This window comes from Osmia lignaria, chromosome 8, assembly GCF_051020975.1.
Source record: "Osmia lignaria lignaria isolate PbOS001 chromosome 8, iyOsmLign1, whole genome shotgun sequence".
In the NCBI taxonomy this organism is placed as follows: Eukaryota; Metazoa; Arthropoda; class Insecta; order Hymenoptera; family Megachilidae; genus Osmia; species Osmia lignaria.
Genome location: NC_135039.1, coordinates 6,674,263 through 6,695,470, shown reverse-complemented (window position 1 = coordinate 6,695,470; position 21,208 = coordinate 6,674,263). Strand labels below are relative to the sequence as shown.

General features: G+C 33.5%; 2 protein-coding genes and 1 long non-coding RNA gene across 3 annotated transcripts in view; 2 read left to right on the top strand and 1 right to left on the bottom strand.

Annotated features, from left to right (window-relative positions):
- Positions 1–21,208, bottom strand: part of LOC117610861 (trace amine-associated receptor 1) — a 274,562-nt gene that overhangs the window by 114,887 nt on the left and 138,467 nt on the right. The gene's annotated exons all lie outside the window — the stretch shown is intronic.
- Positions 1,216–3,090, top strand: LOC117610855 (uncharacterized). Its single transcript, XR_013062612.1, has 2 exons — positions 1,216–1,724; positions 2,729–3,090. It is a non-coding gene; the product is annotated as an uncharacterized LOC117610855 (long non-coding RNA).
- Positions 2,956–5,186, top strand: LOC143305239 (uncharacterized; the record flags this gene model as incomplete). The annotated part of the gene is given in 3 exon segments (XM_076689562.1): positions 2,956–3,237; positions 3,239–3,407; positions 3,410–5,186. Coding segments are annotated over 3 exon segments (579 nt in total), but the record flags the coding sequence as incomplete, so codon positions are not given.

Genomic DNA, 21,208 nt, shown 5'->3' with positions numbered 1-21,208 from the left:
TGTTCTCTATTGTGGATGTGATGTTGTCTAATTCTTGATTCTAATTCGTGCCATATATGTTCGAATACATTTAAATCTGGCGATTGTGGTGGTGGCTCCAACACTTTCGGACAATTATATAACAGCCCCTTTTTATTATTGCAGCTTTGTGCTTCGGATTATTATCCTGATACATGTGAAAAGTGTTTAAAATTCCCAATTTTTCTGTACTTTGTTTTAAATTTTGTTTCAAGATATCCAAATTATATTGCCACTTGTTCATGTTTCCTTCTATTATTTGAAGATTTCCCACACCGGATGCTGCCATGCATCCTCATACCATAATGGATCCATTTCCATGTTTGAATGTTGGTTTTAAGTTTTTAAAATTTAATTCTTCGTTGGGTTTTCTCCAAACCAAAATCCTTCCATTCACTTCATTTACTGTGAATTTACTTTCGTCCGTAAATAAGACTCTTAACTCTATTTTTTGCGCTAATGTATGGTTTTGTCGCGCCATTCCTCCATTGTAATTATTTATTCTTAACACCCTTTTAATTGTTTCGGGATGCAAAAAGTTAAAAAATTGCTCCATTTTGTTCGCAATTTTTGGCGCACTTTGCATCGGATTCTGTTTCATCTGTTGCAAAATATGCCACTCGTATCGATCAGTTAAGATTTTCTTGCTGCTTTATTCGTTTTATTTAAAATACGATTTTCATCACGATATCTCTTAAGGATGTATTCCACTGTGCTCCGGCTTCTGTTAATTATTTTAGAAATTTCACGTTGTGATTTGCCCTGTTCGTAATGATGAATAATTAAATTGCGTTCTTCCACAGTGGTCTGCCTTTTTCTAGCTGACATTTTATACAAAACGTGTAAACTGTAACGAATTTCGTTCAAAACTGATTACTATTCTGATTTTAAACTGATCATAATACATATTAATAAATATATACTTAGGTTAAACTCGGTTGTATTTATTTAGCAAATAAATATTCCACAGTAAAGATGGCTCGGCTTTTTTAGATGATCAGTCAAAACGTTTCGTTGAAGGATCTTTAGTACTCCACGTCGTCTCTCCTCGTCGAGGCTCTGCCCCTTTCGTCCATTTCCGATTCTTTTAAAGTACTCGCGTGGCCCACTCTTTTTGAGGAGACCCAAGTTTTATGATCGGACCGTCGCGTCGCGTCGCGTCGCGTCGCGTTGAAGGTGACTCTGGCCATCGTCACTCACCCCGACCATAACTAAGGCCCTTGAGAGTCCACTCGCTCTTACAATGTGTATGTAATCTAAAAAGAGCCTGACGTCATATTCATATGTTTTGGGTCTTTAAGTACGCCCCACGGGTGAGGAGTGTTAATCGCGATTGTTGTCTCAGTGGCTGTATATAGAATAAAGGTCGATTTATATTATCCGTTCAGACACGGAGCGTCTCCGATTAGTTCGATTCCGACAAATATTGTTTTGTGTTATTAAACACGAGTGTTTATATATAGGTACCGTGATGGATCGGTTCAGACGCGTTCCGTTTCCGACATGAGACGACCGACGTTCTCGAAAAGAATAATTTGACTGAAAAATTTATTGTGACAAATTTATTATAATAATGCAGAACGATAAGCTAATAGAGTTAGTGAAAGATTATATTTTTTTATATGATCAAGAAGATAAAAATTATAGTGATAATAATAAAAAAGATGCTGCCTGGAAGGAAATAGGAGAAATTTTAAATGAACCAGGTAAGTAACAATAATCATATTTTATTTTCCTTAGTGATACTTTTGCAAATATTAGTTTCTCGTATACAACCATTCCATACTTCCAAATTCGGTATTAAAGAAGTCCTTAAATGTATCTCTTAAATGAAACGCTGTAGTAGTACTACTACCACCTTGTAATGGACGATTTTGCACAGTTCCTCCTAAAGGTGTCATAGCTGATGGTTCAAAATTGCGAGAGGATATGATATAATTGTGTAAAATGCAAGTTGTCAAGATAATTTTATCTGCATGTTCCGGATTTAACTGAATTCTTCTCTGATATATTCGAAATTTTTGCGATAAAATTTCGAACGCATTTTTTGATACTCTTTTTGCTTATGAATGCCGAAAGTTATAATGTTGTTTAATGGGATCATTAAGTTGCGGTTTGGGATACGGTTTTAATAGGTACGTCTTTTGGGAAGGTTTCATCGCCGACGATCACATGAGGCATCAAAATATTAATATGCGGTAATTTTTTGTTCTCCGGTACATCAAGCTTATTAAGTGCCAAGTATTTTCCTAATTTTGAATTAGAAAATATACTCCCATCGCTATTTTTTCCGTACGATCCGATGTCAACTGGTGTAAATTTATAGTTGGCATCTACCAAAGCCAACAAGACGATGGAAAATGTTTTTTGTAGTTGAAATTAAGTGAACCACTGTTAGGTGGTACAGTAATAATTACATGCTTTCCGTCCAAAGCACCATTAGGAAAATTCCATGTTTTCCAAAATTCATCAGCTATTTCAAGCCATTTTTTTCTACTGGGTATATTCATGTACTCTGACAAGAGATGTTTAATTATTGCATTGCAAACCTCAAGTACAATAAGTGAAATAGTAGTATGGCCTAGTCGGTAACTGAATGATATGGTTCTGTATGAATCACCGGTTGCTAAAAGTCTGAAACACGGCATATATGTTAGCTCTAATTGCTATGATACTTATGGTAATTATTAATTTTATTGAATCTTTTCAGCTAATGAATGCAAGAAACATTGGAACGATTTACGATATTGTTATCGTAGATCAGGCCTGTCTAACTGCTGGAAGCGAAAGAGCCATCCAGTAGTGTCAGTAGTGGGGCAGCGATTTCTAGCAGCTAGGACTTAGGACTAGGAATACGCGTCAAAACCAACTGAAAGAGTGAGAGCTGCGTGGTAGGGGAAGGAGCCACGAGTGGCTCGCGGACCGCAGGTTAGATAGGCCTGTCGTAAATCATTAAAGAAAAAAAAAGATACAAAAAGTGGACAAGCCACGAATAAAATAAAGAAGTGGATACATGAAGACGAAATGTCATTTTTAACGAAGTATATGAAGGAAAGAGAAACCGTTACGACAATACAAATAAATGCCAGCGAGGAATCTAACAACGAAGCAGATGACACTACAATAGAAGACAATAGCAATTTAATAAAAACACAAGCACCCCCTCAAGTTAGCCATACACTAACAGAATTCCGAGAAAAAAAAAGAAAAAAAAACAGGAACAGGATCAGAAGTTTTAATGAATTATATTTTAAATACTAACGAAGAAAAAACTATGGACGAAATAGATTTATTTTTCAAAAGTGCAGCTTTAACAGTAAAGAAACTAACACCATATAATCAAATAATTACCAAAATCCGCATTTCTTCTATAATCAGTGAATTACAACTACAGAGCTTTCAAATATAAACTGCCATCATTTTTCATCACAGTCATTAAATTCAACACCCACACCATCATCAAGTACAACAGAACCATTACAACCAACTGCGTCAAATTTTTATTATACAAGTATTTAATAAATAAGTTTAATTTTTAATTTTCTCTTGGGCCTATAGCCTTCTTGAAAGTTGTATTTTGTTTTCTAATGGAATTTTCTATTTTCCTCAAAAGAACATTAAAATCATAAATAGGCATCCTAAAGTATTGCAAGAATTTTTCTTCATCATCCATTAATTGCCTGAATAATGTCCAATATTCTCCACTAATCTTTCTTTTCTGTAACGTTTTATGAGCCCCAAAACGTCATTTTCTTTTCTTATTCTCTTCCTCTTCGTCTAATAACAATGCTATGCAGCACAGATCTTTTAAAGATAAATGTGAAAACATTTTCGAACGATGAATATTAACGCTCGTTGTCTGTCGCTGCCGGACGTGAACTGATGGTATAAATACTATATTCCTTTTGTCGGAACCGAACTGATCGGAAACGCTCCGTGTCTGAACGGATAATATAAATCGACCTTTAAACATGTACGTGCGAATACCGAAAACGAGTGTGTTTCTTTGTGAAAGCGAATCGCTGCTAAAATCCCTGACATTAGGAATAAATTTATGTTAAACCAAAAATAGTATGTGTGAATGCACATTGTGAAGCAATGTTTCCTTGTGCTGAAATTCGCACTACGCGCCACGATTATGATCAATGCGCCCTCACTCCTTTTTTCTTTTGTTCTTTTTTTTGCGCGCGCAGTGTAATTGCGGTTTTAGTTATGTTAAGTGCGTCCACGGGTTCATGTTACTTTTATAATAAATACATAGCTATAAGATACCACGAAGCTTCACTCATTTTGCGCTTCTACCGCAACACTTTGAAAAGAAAGAATTAAATATATTTCTACATACAACTTAAGGAAACGTTTTGCCTCGCCATAAAGAAGCTAGAAGACAATTTGGTTATATAGATTGGAGTCAGGTAACAGATTTAAAATTTTTCCTTATGAATACGTTTTAATGCATTTGCCCTGACGGTAATTGTTCTTACTAGAAAGATCTTCGTACAGAAATAAAATGTTTTTCAAAAAGAAATTTTGGAAGTGGCACTTTGATGGCACTTTTTGGGGAGCATTTTGTGTCGATAGTATGCTACCATTAGTATTTCCATCGGCACGAATGAATAGCCAGGAATACATTGGCATTCTAAAAAATAATCTAATGCCTTTTGTAGAAGAATATAATGAAAAAACTCGATCGATTTTCCAACGAGACAATGCTGCTGTCCACACCAGTCGTACAACTTTCGTGTTGCTTCGAAATAAAGTCAATCTTTTAGAATGGCCTGCATGTTTCCCTGACCAAAACGCTATAGAAAACATGTGGGAAATTATCGTTCGAAAGGTTTACGCTGAAAATAAACAATATGGCAATAATACTTAAATACTTTAAACTTTTTAAATCATTAAATTATTAGAATACATATTCTTTCAATGTTTTTCCTTTAATGTTGTTTGATTTTATTTAGAATAAATTTCATTTTTGTAGCCAAGTTTATTAACTAACAATAAGAGAACTTTCAGAAATCGTAATCCAGTCCTGCTTACCACGTTTCTCGTTCTGCAATGTGTATAAAATAAAGGACATGTAATAATAAAGACTGTTTTATTTTATATCGACCTATCTTATGTGTCTCGTTTCGAGTTTACAACACAAAATTTGGCGGGGCCAGTGGAACCTGTCGGCTGCGAAAGAATAGTGAAACTTTATTGAAAGTGTTCTTTGTTTGAATTTTTATCTAAATGGAAGAGAACAGTACCAACTAGGAGAATCCAAGTTCAGACGTATATTGCAGTGAAGAGAGTCAACCACTGGCGCGACCACTGGTAGATGACAATACTTTTTATTAATATTTTTGCTTTGATTAATACTTTTTGTAGGGAGTCAAAAACCGCTGCGACTGATGTATAACAAAGCACAAAATTCCATTTTAAAAAGGATCACAAGCTATAACTTGCTCCAGTCGCATGAGACTACAAAGTTAACGTATTATACATGTATATTGTTCTGACGATCTAGGTTTGTAATGCTTTTATGTAGCTGATAGAAGAAAAATTTAACCGTGCATTTTCGGAGCTTGGGAATCGTAAGATTTCGAGCCCAGGCACCGAAAACAATAGATGTTGCTTCTCCGTGCACACGAAAAAAGTTCCCTTTTTTCCCTCTTTCCGACGTTCGACACTTTCCCTGAGTTTTTCCAGGACTTTCGGAAAAAGGTGCACCGGGTCACAAGCGGGCAAACCTCCGACAGTCTCCATTGTGAGCAGTTATTCGCGTTTCATACAAATATAAACGCAAATACAAGCAGTGTGAATTTACTCGCCCTCACCTCACGTTAATAATATCTTTTGAATAAAAATGTACTTTCAATGATAAAATGATATTGTTTTTTTATTTATAATAATATAGTAGTGATGATTTTCTAGAAAATAATATGAATAGTCATCCCCAGAAGCAGACTGGTCATGGAGAGTTCAGGGAAATTCCCAATGGGTCAAAAGATATTTGATGCCTAATTAATTAAAATTAGGGCTTGTATTCTACAAAAAGAGACTTGTCGTGTCATTAATCTCCGGGCAGAAAAGGTATAGCCGGTTAAGATGGTCAAAAGTATCCCCAAACTAAATTCGGTACTGTTGGAAATAATGCCGCGACTAATCATGCGTCACTTCCGTTCTTTTTTCACTTTATTTCCTTCTACGCTGTAGATGTTTTTTACTCGACGTAACCGTTTTTGCTATTCCAAAGATGTCGTTTGTATTTGTCACAAATCATTAAGTGTTATTACTTTTAAGCTTAATTGTGTTTTGTTCTTATATACTTCAATACAATAAACACATATATCAGTATTACTGCGATTAAATTATTTTGGGCCTATATCTACAACAATTACGTGCCAAGTTTAACATCTACAGCCCGGATTTTCAATCTAAAAACCTGCAAAACTACTATAATATGTACCTCATGAATAGAAATATCTCTGATTTTTCTCAGAATTTTTCATGCACAAATATAGGAGTGTTTTACATTTTTGTTCGTTACTACCTCCTCAGATGAGATACACGGCTGAAACTTGGCACATACTGTTTTTTATTGATAAGCTATACACATTCGTATCGGGAAACGAGAATTTTCGTTTTTAGAAAATAAACTGTCGCAGTAGAAAAGGCTATATGTGGTCAGACATATTAAATGCGTAATTATTAAGGACATGATTAGTTAATTTTCTGATATAAGCTTATTAATTAGTATCTTGTATTATTAATTTAATATTAGCTATATTCAAAATTTACCTTCTTTTTCCTTTTATTAATTATTTTATTATACAGGTACTAGTCACCAGTGATCACCATGGCAATCAATGTGTTGAAGTTTATTTCTTTAATTATGTATTTAATTATGAACTTAAAAAGATGTTTGAAGATATAAGTACATACATGTAGGAGATTCAAATTAATCTTTTATTTAACAAAGAATACAGAAACACAATTTAAAAAAATATTTGAAACACTATAACTCATCGAACTTTCAACATTAAATGAAATCAGTTTTCAACTGCAGGACTGATTGTCTTTCAAACATTTACTAAACTACTTCTGAACTCCTTCGCCCCCAGGCAACTATGTAAATCACTCACTTTAAATTCATACTTCGCAACATTCATTCAAAGTGATTATAATCACTTTTACCGCACTACATATGTATGATTGCATATATGGAATTTGAGATATTATAAATCAGAGATGTTCAAGGGAACTACGGACTTCCTCTACTTCATGCCGCATCCCATCAAACACGTTGTGATAAACGGGGTGAATATAGGACAGATAGTCCATTCCAAAATTTGGTAAACTACGCCCCACGAATCAATTCCGGCCCATAAATTGAGAATGATTTTTGTAGGTTTTCAAATAATAAAAATATGAAACGTTCAAAATGATAAGTGATAATCTTATTGAAATAGAGACACGATTATTTGAATGATAAGGAACACAAATTTTTAACGTCAATTAAGCGAAATATTAGTGAGAAAAAAAAATTCATTATTATATCTGTATTCTAACCCCCGGGTGGCAGTCCATGGAGAGAGCCCCAATCTTAATTTAATTTCTTATTCCATATTATTTTCATTTTGTAAATTTAACGATGTTCTTTCAAAAATTATTCTTTCAATATATGAAACTGTTTCTTTAACTTTAGGTTAACGCGTTGATTGCCACGCAAACGCCATTGATAGTTTTGTTACACTATTTTAATTTTTAATAAATCTTATTTATTATTTTCAGAATGTTTTGTTATTCCAATTAGCCATCATTTCAAATGCACAATACGAATGTTTCCAATAAGATAAGTTAAATAATTCCGAATAATATGGGTAATGGTTTCTTATGGAAATTCAATTGTCACCTAAATATGGGTAACATGGCAGTCAACGTGTAATATTCTTGAATACGTTTTGTAAGTTTGGGTCGCGATTACTTCAGGCTCAGCTGTTCAAGAGTTAATCACACTAACCCTTAGCTGGCACTGCGGGGTATGAGACGACCTAGCTAATTCAGCTTTTCTCCTTTTTGTGTAAAATTCGTCCCTTGAACTCCCCAAATAAATATCTTTTTTTGCAACCATGACTTTTGTACTATTCTTTCCCTAAAAATGTTCAATCTCAAGAGTGTACTGCTAAAATTTTAGTTATTGTTGTATTATTTTTTGGTGATCAATCTCTAGTATTTCAGAAAAGTATTGCTGTCTGCAGAAACAGGATCGCACACGGATAGGCAGAATTCAATGCGATAGTTTCCACAGTTTTTCAAAAAAGTTGTTCAAAATATTGATTTCTACGCCATATTTAAAAATCATCAAAATCGGAGGTGCGGTCCGTAATCTAAATAATTACCTTCACCCCTGAATCTAGATTTTAGCCTTTAGAGGTTGATTAGAACGAAATCCTGAATTATGTTTTTAATCATTTGTATGGGTAACCTTCGTAAGCAAAAACTAAGTCCGGTTTGTGTAATCCGTGTAAATAGATTTTAACCCTTTTTACACTCTTAAGAGTCCAATTTCTAAAAATCCCTTCTTAGTGGGTGCTTACGTCATGAGAGGAATTAGTTTAAAAGATATGATGGTCAAGTATCGTTTTTTAAATGGAACTATATATTATTTTTCAGATCATGTGATAGTGCTTTTCAAGACGTATTTATTAAGCTTTAATGTATACACCCGATTTTAATTAGTTTTCAAGATGTAAGGTTTACAAATTTCCCGATTTTCAGTAGATACGTCTTGGTTTGAGTAACAAGTCGTAAAAACGGCCCTATGTTGCGGTAAGTGCCACAGAGGGGGTTTACGCTAGGAACGACAGTCCCAAAGAATAAGAAACCGCAACAATCTATTGAAAATCGAGAAATTTGTAAACGTTATATCTTGAAAACTAATTAAAATGGAGTGTATACATTACAGCCTAATGAATTCGTCTTGAAAAGCACTATCACATGATCTGAAAAAAAAATATATAGTTCCATTTAAAAAACGAAACTTGATCGTCATATATTTTAAACTGATAATGTAAATAAATTTTCGTTCACGCCAAAACATAGGCCCCATTGTATCGTACAATTTCCATATAAACAATTTTTCGTGTTATCAATAGTTACGAAATAAAACGCCTGTCACACTGTAGCGCGGACACCCTGTATATCTACTTTTAGTACACCCATGACGAATGGTTAGTAGATGGCGCTTCAGTCAATGCTAGACTTTTTGTAGAGGGGAGTTTCCGACCCCTGGTCGCATTTGAGAAATTAGTAAAGCTAAACGTGTTTTTCCGAGTCGTTCGATGAAGTAAAATTAAAAACAGAATAAACTGGTTCATTTAATCACCCATATCCAATACTTTTGCATATTCAATATTTAATTTTACTACAATTAGTTATTAGTTAAACATTATCTGAGAATTTTTCCAAGTTAAAATAATGAACAGCTTCTTCGCATGAAATATTTTAATGGTCGGGGTCTTAAACGTCCCAGTGTGTCAGGTAAGGGTTAATAAAGGATTTTTGAAAAATCAACATAATTTGAAATTTTACCCTTTGGCCCCAAAGCTGAAAAATATTTAATATTTGCCCCTTTACAAAAAGTTTGCCAACTTCTGGTCTATTCTGTTTTCCCACAGTCTATTTGAATAGAAGGAACATAGAGCAGAGAAAGCTCCTTTAAACATCACATGTTGCAAATAGTAACCAAGATATAATATACATACAGTCCGAAGTAATATGTGTCATGGTAGAGAGCAGGACCGGTACTAGAAATTTTGCCACCCTCTGCAATAATATATCTCCCTCACCCTCTCCAAATAAAACTCTTACAATGATGTTTAATAAATTCTAAATAGTGTAGGATAGTGGACATCCTCTAGTCTTAAGCTATATAAATATATGTTTAGTTTAAGTTAAGGTAATTTATGATAGGTTGACGATGACACGCGTCGAGGGCCTGCAGGCCTGGCGAAACGAGGAGTGCAACGCGCTTCCTCTGTCAGGTGATATGTACAGTGAAAAGTCCTCTTTCTGGAAAACCCTCTCAAGGAAACAAAAAGGGAGGAAGGTCGAAAATTGAGAGAGTAGTAGAGGAGCTTACAAACGGGACAGTCGTCCCACGTGTGCCGTCCTTTTGTAGCGTGTCGTTAGTAGCCTAGTCGTTTGTTCTTCGTAGTCTAGTCGTAAGCGTATCACCATTTATGCCAAATATATTATTCACCCAATTCAAATCAAACCGGCATTCGTTTCCGCTTCACCATCACAAAATCCCACAATAGTGATATTGATTAATAAAAATTCATAAATTAATGAAAAATAATCATGAACTATATATTTTGCTAAAAAAGGAGAAAAAGAAAGAAAGAAAATGATTGTAATATAGTAATCCTTTAAATATTTTTAAAAATGTACTTAAGTTTATGATATTATGAACAAAAATAATTTATTTAAATTTATTTTACCACTTTTCTTATGATTTGGATTTCACTTATCTCATTATCAGAATAATTTTACCACCCTCACAAATTTGCCGTCCCGAGCAAATGCACGTGTTGCAACACCGGTTGGCGTGGTCCTGGTAGAGACTGCGAGTGGTAGAGTGCTTACGTGAAATTCAATAGCACCCTATTAATGCAAGGGAGGCTCTAATATTATTAGAACCTGCATATCAGAGGTATCTCAATTTCACACGTATTTAAATGTAATATCTGAAACACGTGTGTACATTAAACGTATTCGTATTTCGGTCGATGTAATTTTTAATACAGAGATACCTTTTACATATTTGTGGAAGAAAAATATAAGTAACTCAAGAAAAATTGGATCTAACAAAATTTATTGTAACGAGGGGAACTACCCAAGTGTTACGCTCACTTATTAATGAAACTTTGCCACCTTGTAGAGCTCGTCGCCCTGAACACGCCTATACCCCCTTTTGGGGGCAGACGGCTAATTGTTTAAAAGATATTAACAATTAAAGTTAGTTACTCCTTACATTGAGAAGCATGACAAACTAACACATATAAATGCTTAGCTCCGCGGTAAAACGCTTGACTCACAATCTAACTGTCCACGGTTCAAGTCCATGGTTCCGAACTTTTTTTTTCTTTTTCTTTTTAATGATAATTTGTCTCTTTTTGAATAACTATTACAACTGTGCTATAATCATTGCATTTATTAATAGGTAATTAATTACATGTGCTGAAATTTTTATAGAATTTAAGTTATCTTTTCTATCCAATGCGTACATTAACACCCTTACCGCATTCAAAATTTACTAGCGTTTATTTGTTATTATACACACACAATTAATTTCCATAAAATACGAATATAATTTCTGTCCTATTGTTTTGGATTCTTCACTAATGTCTTCTGCGTCTTCTTCTAATGTTGTAAATATAAATTATAAATTTGTACAGTAGTATAAATGAATGTAACTAAATAAATATAATTAAATAAATTGAACTTGTAAAAACAAATAATAACAAATAAACGCGTGTAAATTCTGAATCCGGTAAGGGTGTTAATGTACGTATTGGATAGAAAAGATAACTTAAATTCTATAAAAATTTCAGCACATGTAATTAATTACCTATTAATAAATGCAATGATTATAGCACAGTTGTAATAGTTATTCAAAAAGAGACAAATTATCATTAAAAAGAAAAAGAAAAAAAAAGTTCGGAACCATGGACTTGAACCGTGGACAGTTAGATTGTGAGTCAAGCGTTTTACCGCGGAGCTAAGTATTTATATGTGTTAGTTTGTCATGCTTCTCAATGTAAGTAGTAACTAACTTTAATTGTTAATATCTTTTAAACAATTAGCCGTCTGCCCCCAAAAGGGGGTATAGGCGTGTTCAGGGCGACGAGCTCTACAAGGTGGCAAAGTTTCATTAATAAGTGAGCGTAACACTTGGGTAGTTCCCCTCGTAAGATGAATGTCTCAGTTCCTACTTATTTAAGCATAATCTCGTTATGAACAGCCGCATATGTAAATTTTCATTTGATAATAATTTGCCAAAAAATGGATAATTTTCTTTTCAATAAATTAAATTATCAAATAAATCAAGAGTAAAACAATTTTTTAAACATTTTCAGATTCATACAACAGTTGTAGAAATCTTGGAAGAATTAAAAATTTTTTATTTACAACTACCATTGTGTAACCAGTTATTAAATTTGTAATATGACAATACTGTAATAAATTACAGTATTTTATCATTAGATAAGAAAAAAAGGTTTAAAATCTGCACATTAAGCTCGTTTTTGTAAGAAAAATAATATTCGATTTATTTTAATTGGCCAAAAATTGATTTTGTATTTATAATATGAGAAAAGATATGAAGTCAATAAAAAATTAGGACATTCGTTTTTTTTCTATTTATCTGCGTTTTGATACGAAAGAAGTAAAGTATCAAAAATTTCTGATAATAAACCACTTATTTTGGGCGTAACAATATTTAATGTTCCTTTTGCTTCAAGCAAGAAATACCATTCCACGAAAGTGCCTTAGAATTTATACACAATAACGAAACGAATGAAAATATATTAAATGTAGAACGTAATACTTAATGGAATGCTTTGTCAATAAACAGACTTATCATAGACTTTGTATTTATGATATGTAATCGTATTATCTATTTCTGAACATCAGGGAAGTGCTCGAAGTGCATACCGTCTTCTACAAGAGAAAGTTCTGTTCTGCAAGACAAAGTTTGCTGTTCACATTCCGTGTAAAAGCGTTTCTAAATAACGTTCATGCTTGACTTACACGTTCATAAGGAATCTCATTATTGAACAAAAGTATCTTTGTTCTGTATTATTGAATTTCTTTGAGGGTTATTAATAATATTGCTAAACAATTATACAGGGTGTCTCAACACTGGGGTAGGATCCGTGTTGGTTAAGGCTTTGTTTTAGAGTTATTAATGAAAAACACTGGCCAATCAAAGCGCGCCTTTAGCGCGGCCCGAACGTGATCAAGTGCATCAGCACCACGTCGGTATAATAGGATTCATTGAGCAGATGTTGCATCTTATAATGAATTAAAAAAAAAGAATAATAGTATAATAGAAACAACGAATTGATCCAACACTTTTATTGGTTGTATGACAGGAATAAAAAAAAATACTTTGTGATCATTTTTGAAGAAAATATGGAAAAACGAATACACGATTTGGAAATAAAAAAAGTTTCCACATAATAAAAAAAGGATTAAAATGGAATAAGTAATAAACGTGTTATCATGCGTCCTTTTTATATTCCTACATAAATATAAGAAAACGAATATATTTTGTGTTGCTTATACAATGACTCACGAAATTGATCGCATAGTAACAATATTCTTATTATTGATCAAATGCATTTCCAAAGCTCTATGATTAGTCACTACACTTTTAACCGACTTCGAAAAAACAGGAGGTTTCTCAATTCGATCAGTATATATATTTTTTTCTTTTTTTCCTTTTTTTCTGTTTGTTCACCGATTACTCCGAAACGGATGGACCAATTGGAACGAAAACTTTTGCATCTTATTAATTTTGCGCCGCCACCAAAAAGGTTGGAATGTATTTAGTATACCATTTAACGATTAAATAGGTTTTATTAACAGTTGTAGAGCATTGGTATAAATGAAATAAAAATTATTTTACACTTTTTAGCGCATTTCGAAGTCGGTTGTATTTTTTGTTGAAAATTATTTTATGATTAAATAACGATGGAAAGTATTTGATGAATTTCGTGAGTCACTGTACTAGTGTATAATAAATATCAATTTAATTGAACTTGTAATACTGCAATGAATTCCTAATAATACGAATTATTAATACGAGTGAGGATGTGTATTTATATTCAATATTTCATATGTTCTGACAAGGACCAGTATCAACATCACTTGCTGCGACACTATCTACTATATGTGTGTGTGCTCATCTCAACACATACCTGAGTCAGGTTGGGTTAACTGATTAATCGATACAATGGGGTGGAATCACATTATCATGCAACGACAAATATTTAAACAATTGCAGTAACAACGTTATTGGTGATGAATACACGAACAGTTGTATAATATAACAGATATTTATTATATTGAAAATAAAATAATTTTTAACAAAAAATACAACCGACTTCAAAATGCGCTAAAAAATGTAAAATAATTTATATTTCTTTTATACAACTACGTGACAATTATTAATAAAACCTCTTACTGCATTAACAAAATGCACTAAAAAGTATAAATAAAATAATTTCTATTTCATTTATACCAATACTCAACAGCTATTAATAAAACCTATTTGATCGTTAAATAGTATACTAAATACATTTCAACCTTTTTGGAGGCGGCTCAAAATTAAAAACTTTTCTTCTACTAACAATAAGATTCCGTATTCTTCCTTACGACTTATTAATTACCAAGATCGCCATACCGCAATCAAATCGTTATTCACAGCATCGTTTATTCGGGTATTTTTAATTTTGCGCCGCCTCCGAAAAGGTTGAAATGTATTTATACACTATTTAACGATTAAATAGGTTTTATTAATAGCTGTGGAGTATTGGTATAAATGAAATAGAAATTATTTTACATACGTAGGCTTACGTAGAATTCAATGTAGTAGTAACAATAGTTTTTCACGAATATCTCGGAAACTAAAGTTTTCCGTTAATTATGCATAATGAAAAAGTTGTTCAGAATCATGTCCCCGACAACATATTAAGAGGTCATTGAAATCGTCCAATCTTGAGATTAAAAGCTTCCTGTATTTTGCAATAACAATGAAAAAATTAAAATTTTTTTTTTAATGGGACCAATCGGAAAACATATCCTACAAGATGCAAAAGGTTTCGTTCCGACTGGTCCATCCATCTCGGAATAATCGGTGAACACACACAGAAAAAAATATATACTGTTCGAATCGAGTAACCTCCTCCTTTTTCGAAGTCGGTTAAAGAACTGTTCGTTTAGGGAAAATGTTTATTAAAGATAATAAACAATTTTTTTTCATCGTGATTACAGGGGGTTTACAATAGTATAACTATTTATACTAATTATTAATATAATACAAGTAACTGATCTACAGTAGACGGTCCTTATATTGCCATGAAAACGATTTGACTTTCAAATAGATTTTCAAGCATACTAGTAAAACTTTTCCACTAGCCTAATTTACAAAATTGATACACTCCTACTCTCTCTTCCTTCCCCCTTCAAATGAAAGCTTGGAAGCTTGAAAGATCTCCGTTCCAACAGCCCCGTCCACGGCAATATAACGAGGGTCTACTGTAATTAGTCTGCTTTTAGAAATTCAAAGTAAGTACTTAGGTGTTTATGTGTCAAAGTATCTTGTCTCAATTTACGCAGTAGTTGTATTATCACGAAAAGCGAATGAATCTTTTTTGTGGCTTTGTTTTCAACGCTTTACAAAGCTTTTACTTTAAAAACAGCAAATTGCCTTGCCATAGTAATTGCACAATTACTCACATACTTTATCCATTAATTTTCCGTTATTACTGATCCCTTTGCTCCTTTTTATAGCTAACGTGATTTCCTACCTATGCATGATTTAACACGTAACATGTGCACTCTTTTTGAAAAACTGCTTTATTGCAACCCCGTTTTGAATTTATTACAATTTTGTAAATGCTAATATAATCTCCTGCACAATGAAGCAAAGAACGTGACAATTTTGTTATTTACATGAATTTGTAGGAATTCATCTCTAAAGCAAAATAAGAAAAGTTATTGTTGCTTCTTAAAGTGATACCAGCAGATAACCACTGGCGACAAGAGCCAGTGCACATATGGGTGATGTGCAAATGTTAATTTGAGAAAATCATGTGGGAAAACTTTGTGTGACTTGAGCAGCCAGCAATTATGCTTGCAAGTGTGCATCACCTTTGTCGCGCGATGTTTGACTCTTTTCTTAACAAGCAATTTATTCTTACAATTTATTATGATCACTGAAGGCATTGAACATGAAAGTCGTTCATAAAAGTCAATGCAACTCAGTCAGTGTACTTACAAGGTCCAATATAATTTTCTCATACGTGGGAAATCACTAGTAACATTATAGACTACCACTGTTAGAAAAATCGAAGTAGGCAAAAAGTCAAGGCAGGCCACTTGTATTTTGTCAGCGCGTTTCCTCTTCTTAACCCTTTAACTACGAGGCGGATTTCGAGACGTACCAGCCGTACCATACGATAGGAATTCAGTCGGATTCTACATCGAGAACGGCCAAATTTTTCGTTAGACGTGAATTTTTGAAAAAGTGGATTGCAATAATCGAAACACTGAATTCCACTACATTAAACCAATATAAGAGTTCAAAGTAGTTTAAGTGTCGATAGGCGCCAACAGTAGTCAAAGGGTTAAGCGAATGTCCCCTAACTTGGGGTGTCAACAAAAGTTTTTGGGACGGCAGAGTATTTTTATTCTGACTGTCGTAGTGTACGATTCTCTGCGAATAAAGAGTATACTTTATTTTGGAATACGCCCACAGTTATTTAATACATAAACCTGACATTCTAATCATCCGCTTGGTTAGCGTTACCCTACTCATTTCCGTTCATATATAACCGATTGCCCATTGTTCTTTGAACATTAAATATTCCTATTCTTAACAATAATATGTTCCACAACAGATGATAACATGATCAAATTGTTATATTTTTGTTCAGTACTGTACAGACGTGGGATTTGAACCCATTGTCTGCACCTACTGATGAAACTGAAGACAGCTCAATGGTACACAAAAAAGTAACTAGTCGCTAGACTCCAGTGACTAGTGAGTATAGTAATAGCGAAATTATTTCCGTAGCCGAAATGTAGAGAAAAGGTAGAAAAGACATCCTTTCACTTAATTATGCGATGTGAAAGCTTGGCGGTCACGCGAAAGAGAATCCTCTAATTATTTCCTCTAATTATTAAATTTGAGGGCTTCCATGCCAAAAGTGCTCGTACGGTATTCAATAGAAGTCTCCATACCAAAGCATTTTAAATTACTCTGGTTTCTCGTTTTACGTGCCACTCTTTAAGGACCATTTATACTTAATATTAACGTCAACATGGCGAGTCACACTATCTAAATCTGTGGAGCTCCAAGAAAATGCACCTTTCATACTTCTTTTAAATATGTTGATACCGAATTTTATATTTTAAACGAATTAACCCTTAACGATCCAATGCGGCAATATACGCGGCATGGTACTTTTACTTATTGGGTTGAATGTCACGCATATTGTAGCAAAAATCATTTTATTATTTTTATCATTGTTATTGCTATTATATTTTCAATGAACGCGTTAAATATTGTGCCAGATCATTTCTATGAATTCGTTAACTAAAATTTGTTTTTTTGTTAATTTTTAACTATTAGTTGATCAGTTAGTAGATGACTTTCAGATCGGGAAAACTCCACATCATTCGCAGTGAGACTAGAAAAGACTGCATACATAGTATGCTCGGATCGAAAGGTTCCGGAGGGAAGACGTGAAACAACATTTTATTGCGACACTTGCACCATCAAGCGAGGGATACATATTGGAGAGTGCTTCGAAAAGTACCATAGTTTGGAAAAATATAAAACTTAAATTATCTCATTATCTTATTATGTTATTCTGAAAAAATATCAATGAATTTTGACTAAAAGTAAATATTTTTTTCCTACACTTGATGTAAAAATCTTTAGGAAGTAGGTACATACATCATTTCCAATCGTACGAAAAATAGCTTGGATCTAGCGATATCTAAACTTGAAATACTTTTGGACGTTTAAAGAGGTTAAAGCACTTTATTTAATAAAATAATTGTTAACAAAAAATGCACTAAAAAATGTAAAATAATTTCTATTTCATTTATACCAATGCTCCACAGCTATTAATAAAACCTATTTGATCGTTAAAAAGTATACTAAATACATTTCAACCTTTTCGAAGGCGGCGCAAAATTAAAAACATTTCTTCTACTAGGAAGGTCGGCAACCTATGACAAATGACTCATTTGATAATTTCAAATTAACAATATTCAACGGGAATCAACATACCCATTGCGAATGAAGTACATGTAGGTTCATCAAAAGTGCTGCCAACTTCTATTACAATCGTTACAATTCCAAATGTTTTCAGCCGTATCTATAACGTTCCGTATGTTTTCTTGCGACTTATTAATTACCTAGTTCTTTATGCCGCATCGTAATCAAATCGTTATTGGCAGCATCGTTTATTGAAATGTATTTAGTGTACTATTTAATGATTAAATAGGTTTTATTAATAACTGTGGAGCATTGGTATAAATGAAACAAGAATTATTTTACATTTTTTAACGCATTTTGAAATCGGTCGCATTTCTTATTAAAAATGATTTTATTTCACACTTTTTAGTGGAACGTGCAGTATTTTTAGGATAGGGTAAGGTGATTTTGCGTTTTTATTGCTTAACTAATAATCATAAACCGAAAAAAAAAAAAAATTGACCGAATTTAGATGATTAATAAACAAGTGGGATCATCGTGGATATATTTACTATTAGATGTGAAAGGTTTCATCGCGATCGGTACATTCCTTGTAAAAGTATAAATGATGCATTACGTTGTTTGCGATAAAAGTCGTTAGGAATGAAAGAGTGCAAAATATTTTTTTGCGCGACCAATTGGGAAAAATACTCTATAAGACACAAAAGGTATCGTTTCGATTGGTCCATCCATCTCGGGGAGTAATCGGTGAACATACGCCGAACGTATATGAAACAGTACGTTTTTTGCAATAAAAATCGTCAGGAATGTGTTACGAGCCTGAGGGGGCGACTGCGTAGCCGGGGCTTAATTTCGGTTATGGTATTGTTAATGGCTTAACCAGTGCTGTTATTAACACTGGGAGCCTAAGGAAGTAGACGAACCTACGTATGGCTAACGTAAGGGAGCCGCAGGAAATGTTAGTATTAGGTCTCGCAACTTAATTAGTGTGCCTCGAGCGGTAAAGGTACACCTTAGTAGGTTTTCTGGACTAGTCAATATAATTGAACAGTAATAGATAAGTTAAATAACATGAATTTATTCTCTTTGCCAGGACCTTACAATTGTTGTGTGTAACTGTCGCGGTGTTCAACGAGTTCAATTTTAATTGACAAGTTTAAATGAGTTGCATAATAAGAATTTAATTTCGATTCCGCGAAGCAAGAATCTAATCCTTCTCGGTTTTTACGAACGCGAGCAAACGGGGGCGGACTACAACGATCAGAATAATGCTTAACAGCAACGTACTGTATAGTTACCGAGTGTTTGAAGTGGGCTTGAATACCCGATCTCGCAGAGTTTCCTTGTTGCAGAGATTATCCGTAAGAGAAACGTACTGACGTGTATCGAATCATTACTAGACTTCAACTAGACCCAAAGTGCCTTCGCCGCCCAAAAATTGGAGTAAAAAAGGGTAGTGGGGACGGACTCTACCTGACGCCCTTGCTTCGCGTTGGTCTCGAATTTTCTAGAAGACTGTTTATGCCGGGTGTGCACATCCGACTCCGAATAAGGAAATTTCCGAGACGAAAACGCAGCAAATGAAAAAATACAAAATTTCTTTTTTAGCGGGCTAATCATGGGACATACTCTACAAGATACAAAAGGCTTCGTTTCGATTGGTCCATCCGGTTCGGAGTAATCGGCGAACATATATGCACATTAAAAAAAGAAGTCGTTAGGAATGAAAAAATTCAAAATATTTTTTTTACGGGATTTATTGGGAGACATACTCTACAAGATGAAAACGGTTCCGTTCCGACTGGACTACCCATCTCGGAGTAATCGGTGAACATAAACAAAAAAAAAAAGATAAACCTCCTCCTTTTTCGAAGTCGGTTAAAAAATTTAAAGAACTGTAAGTATATTATTAATAAATTTAAGTATGATAACAATTTAAAATACTTTAAAGGTTAATAAGGGTGTTATATAACAAATATGTAGTAAAGAAAAATCCTAAAATGAGTCAACTTAATTCAACTTAATTTTTTATTAATGCATAACATATACTTTTGCCGGATTTGTTTGCTTAAATTTTGCCCTATAAGCCCACTTTTGTATAATTGTAATCATATTTGGGGGTGGTTTATACCTATAGCATTGAAAGGTTGAACTGAGTGGTTGGCAAATAGTATATCTGTCTACAATAAATGATTTCTAATGGGTTTTGCTTGCAAATATAAATGCGATGAAATACGTTTAAGGGTAGTTATTCCGGCATATTCGATTTTCCGTAAAAACGCAAAAACACGTTAATTTATTTTTCTATTAATGTGTAACGTATATTTTTTCAGATTTTTTAATTTAATTTATATTTTATTAGACGAATTTTTATATAGTTGTAATCATATCTTAAAGTGGTTTACTCCCATACGATCGTTTGATCGAAGTGTGTAATTCGTATTTTTCATCCCTTCTAATAATGAAATGTTTTTACCTACCATAGATTTTAGTTACTCGTGCGGATTTTATTAGGTTGTAACATATGGAATGTCCCAATTTTAGAGGTATAATTTTATTAATATTACATTTTTTCAATCATCGTAATAACCATTAAAATCTACACACTTTTTCCAATATAGGTTTCTAGTTTTTTAATTCTATTTTTGTAAAAATTTAGCGTTTTAGTGTTAATAAATTCTTTCAATATGTACCTGATTCCTAAAGATATTTTCGTTGAAAAAATGATTTAGGTGTTTGGAAAAAGAAAAGGAATCTGTCAAATCCGGAGAATAATTTGAGTTTTTGTAATCGTGCATTGTCGTGTAGCAAAATTTGTAGCGCCCCTTTGAATTGACTAACACCGGCTATTTATCCTGCAATTTTTGATGCATTTTTCCAATTTCCATACAGTACGTCTCTGTTGTGATGGTTTCACCCGGCTTTATGAAATCATAATGAATCAAACCGGCCATTATCCATCGAACTGTGACCATTGTCTTCTCCGGGTACAAGGTTGGTTTTGGCATTTGACGTAGGGTTTCTTTTCTAGTCAACCATTGAACAGAACATTTCCTATTATCGTATAAAACCCATTTTTCATCGCATTTGATAATACGATCGAAAAAAACGAGTCCCTCTAATTTCGAATCAATAACGAATTGCACATTTCCAGGCGTTGAAGCTTTTGTCGATCATTCGATTCAT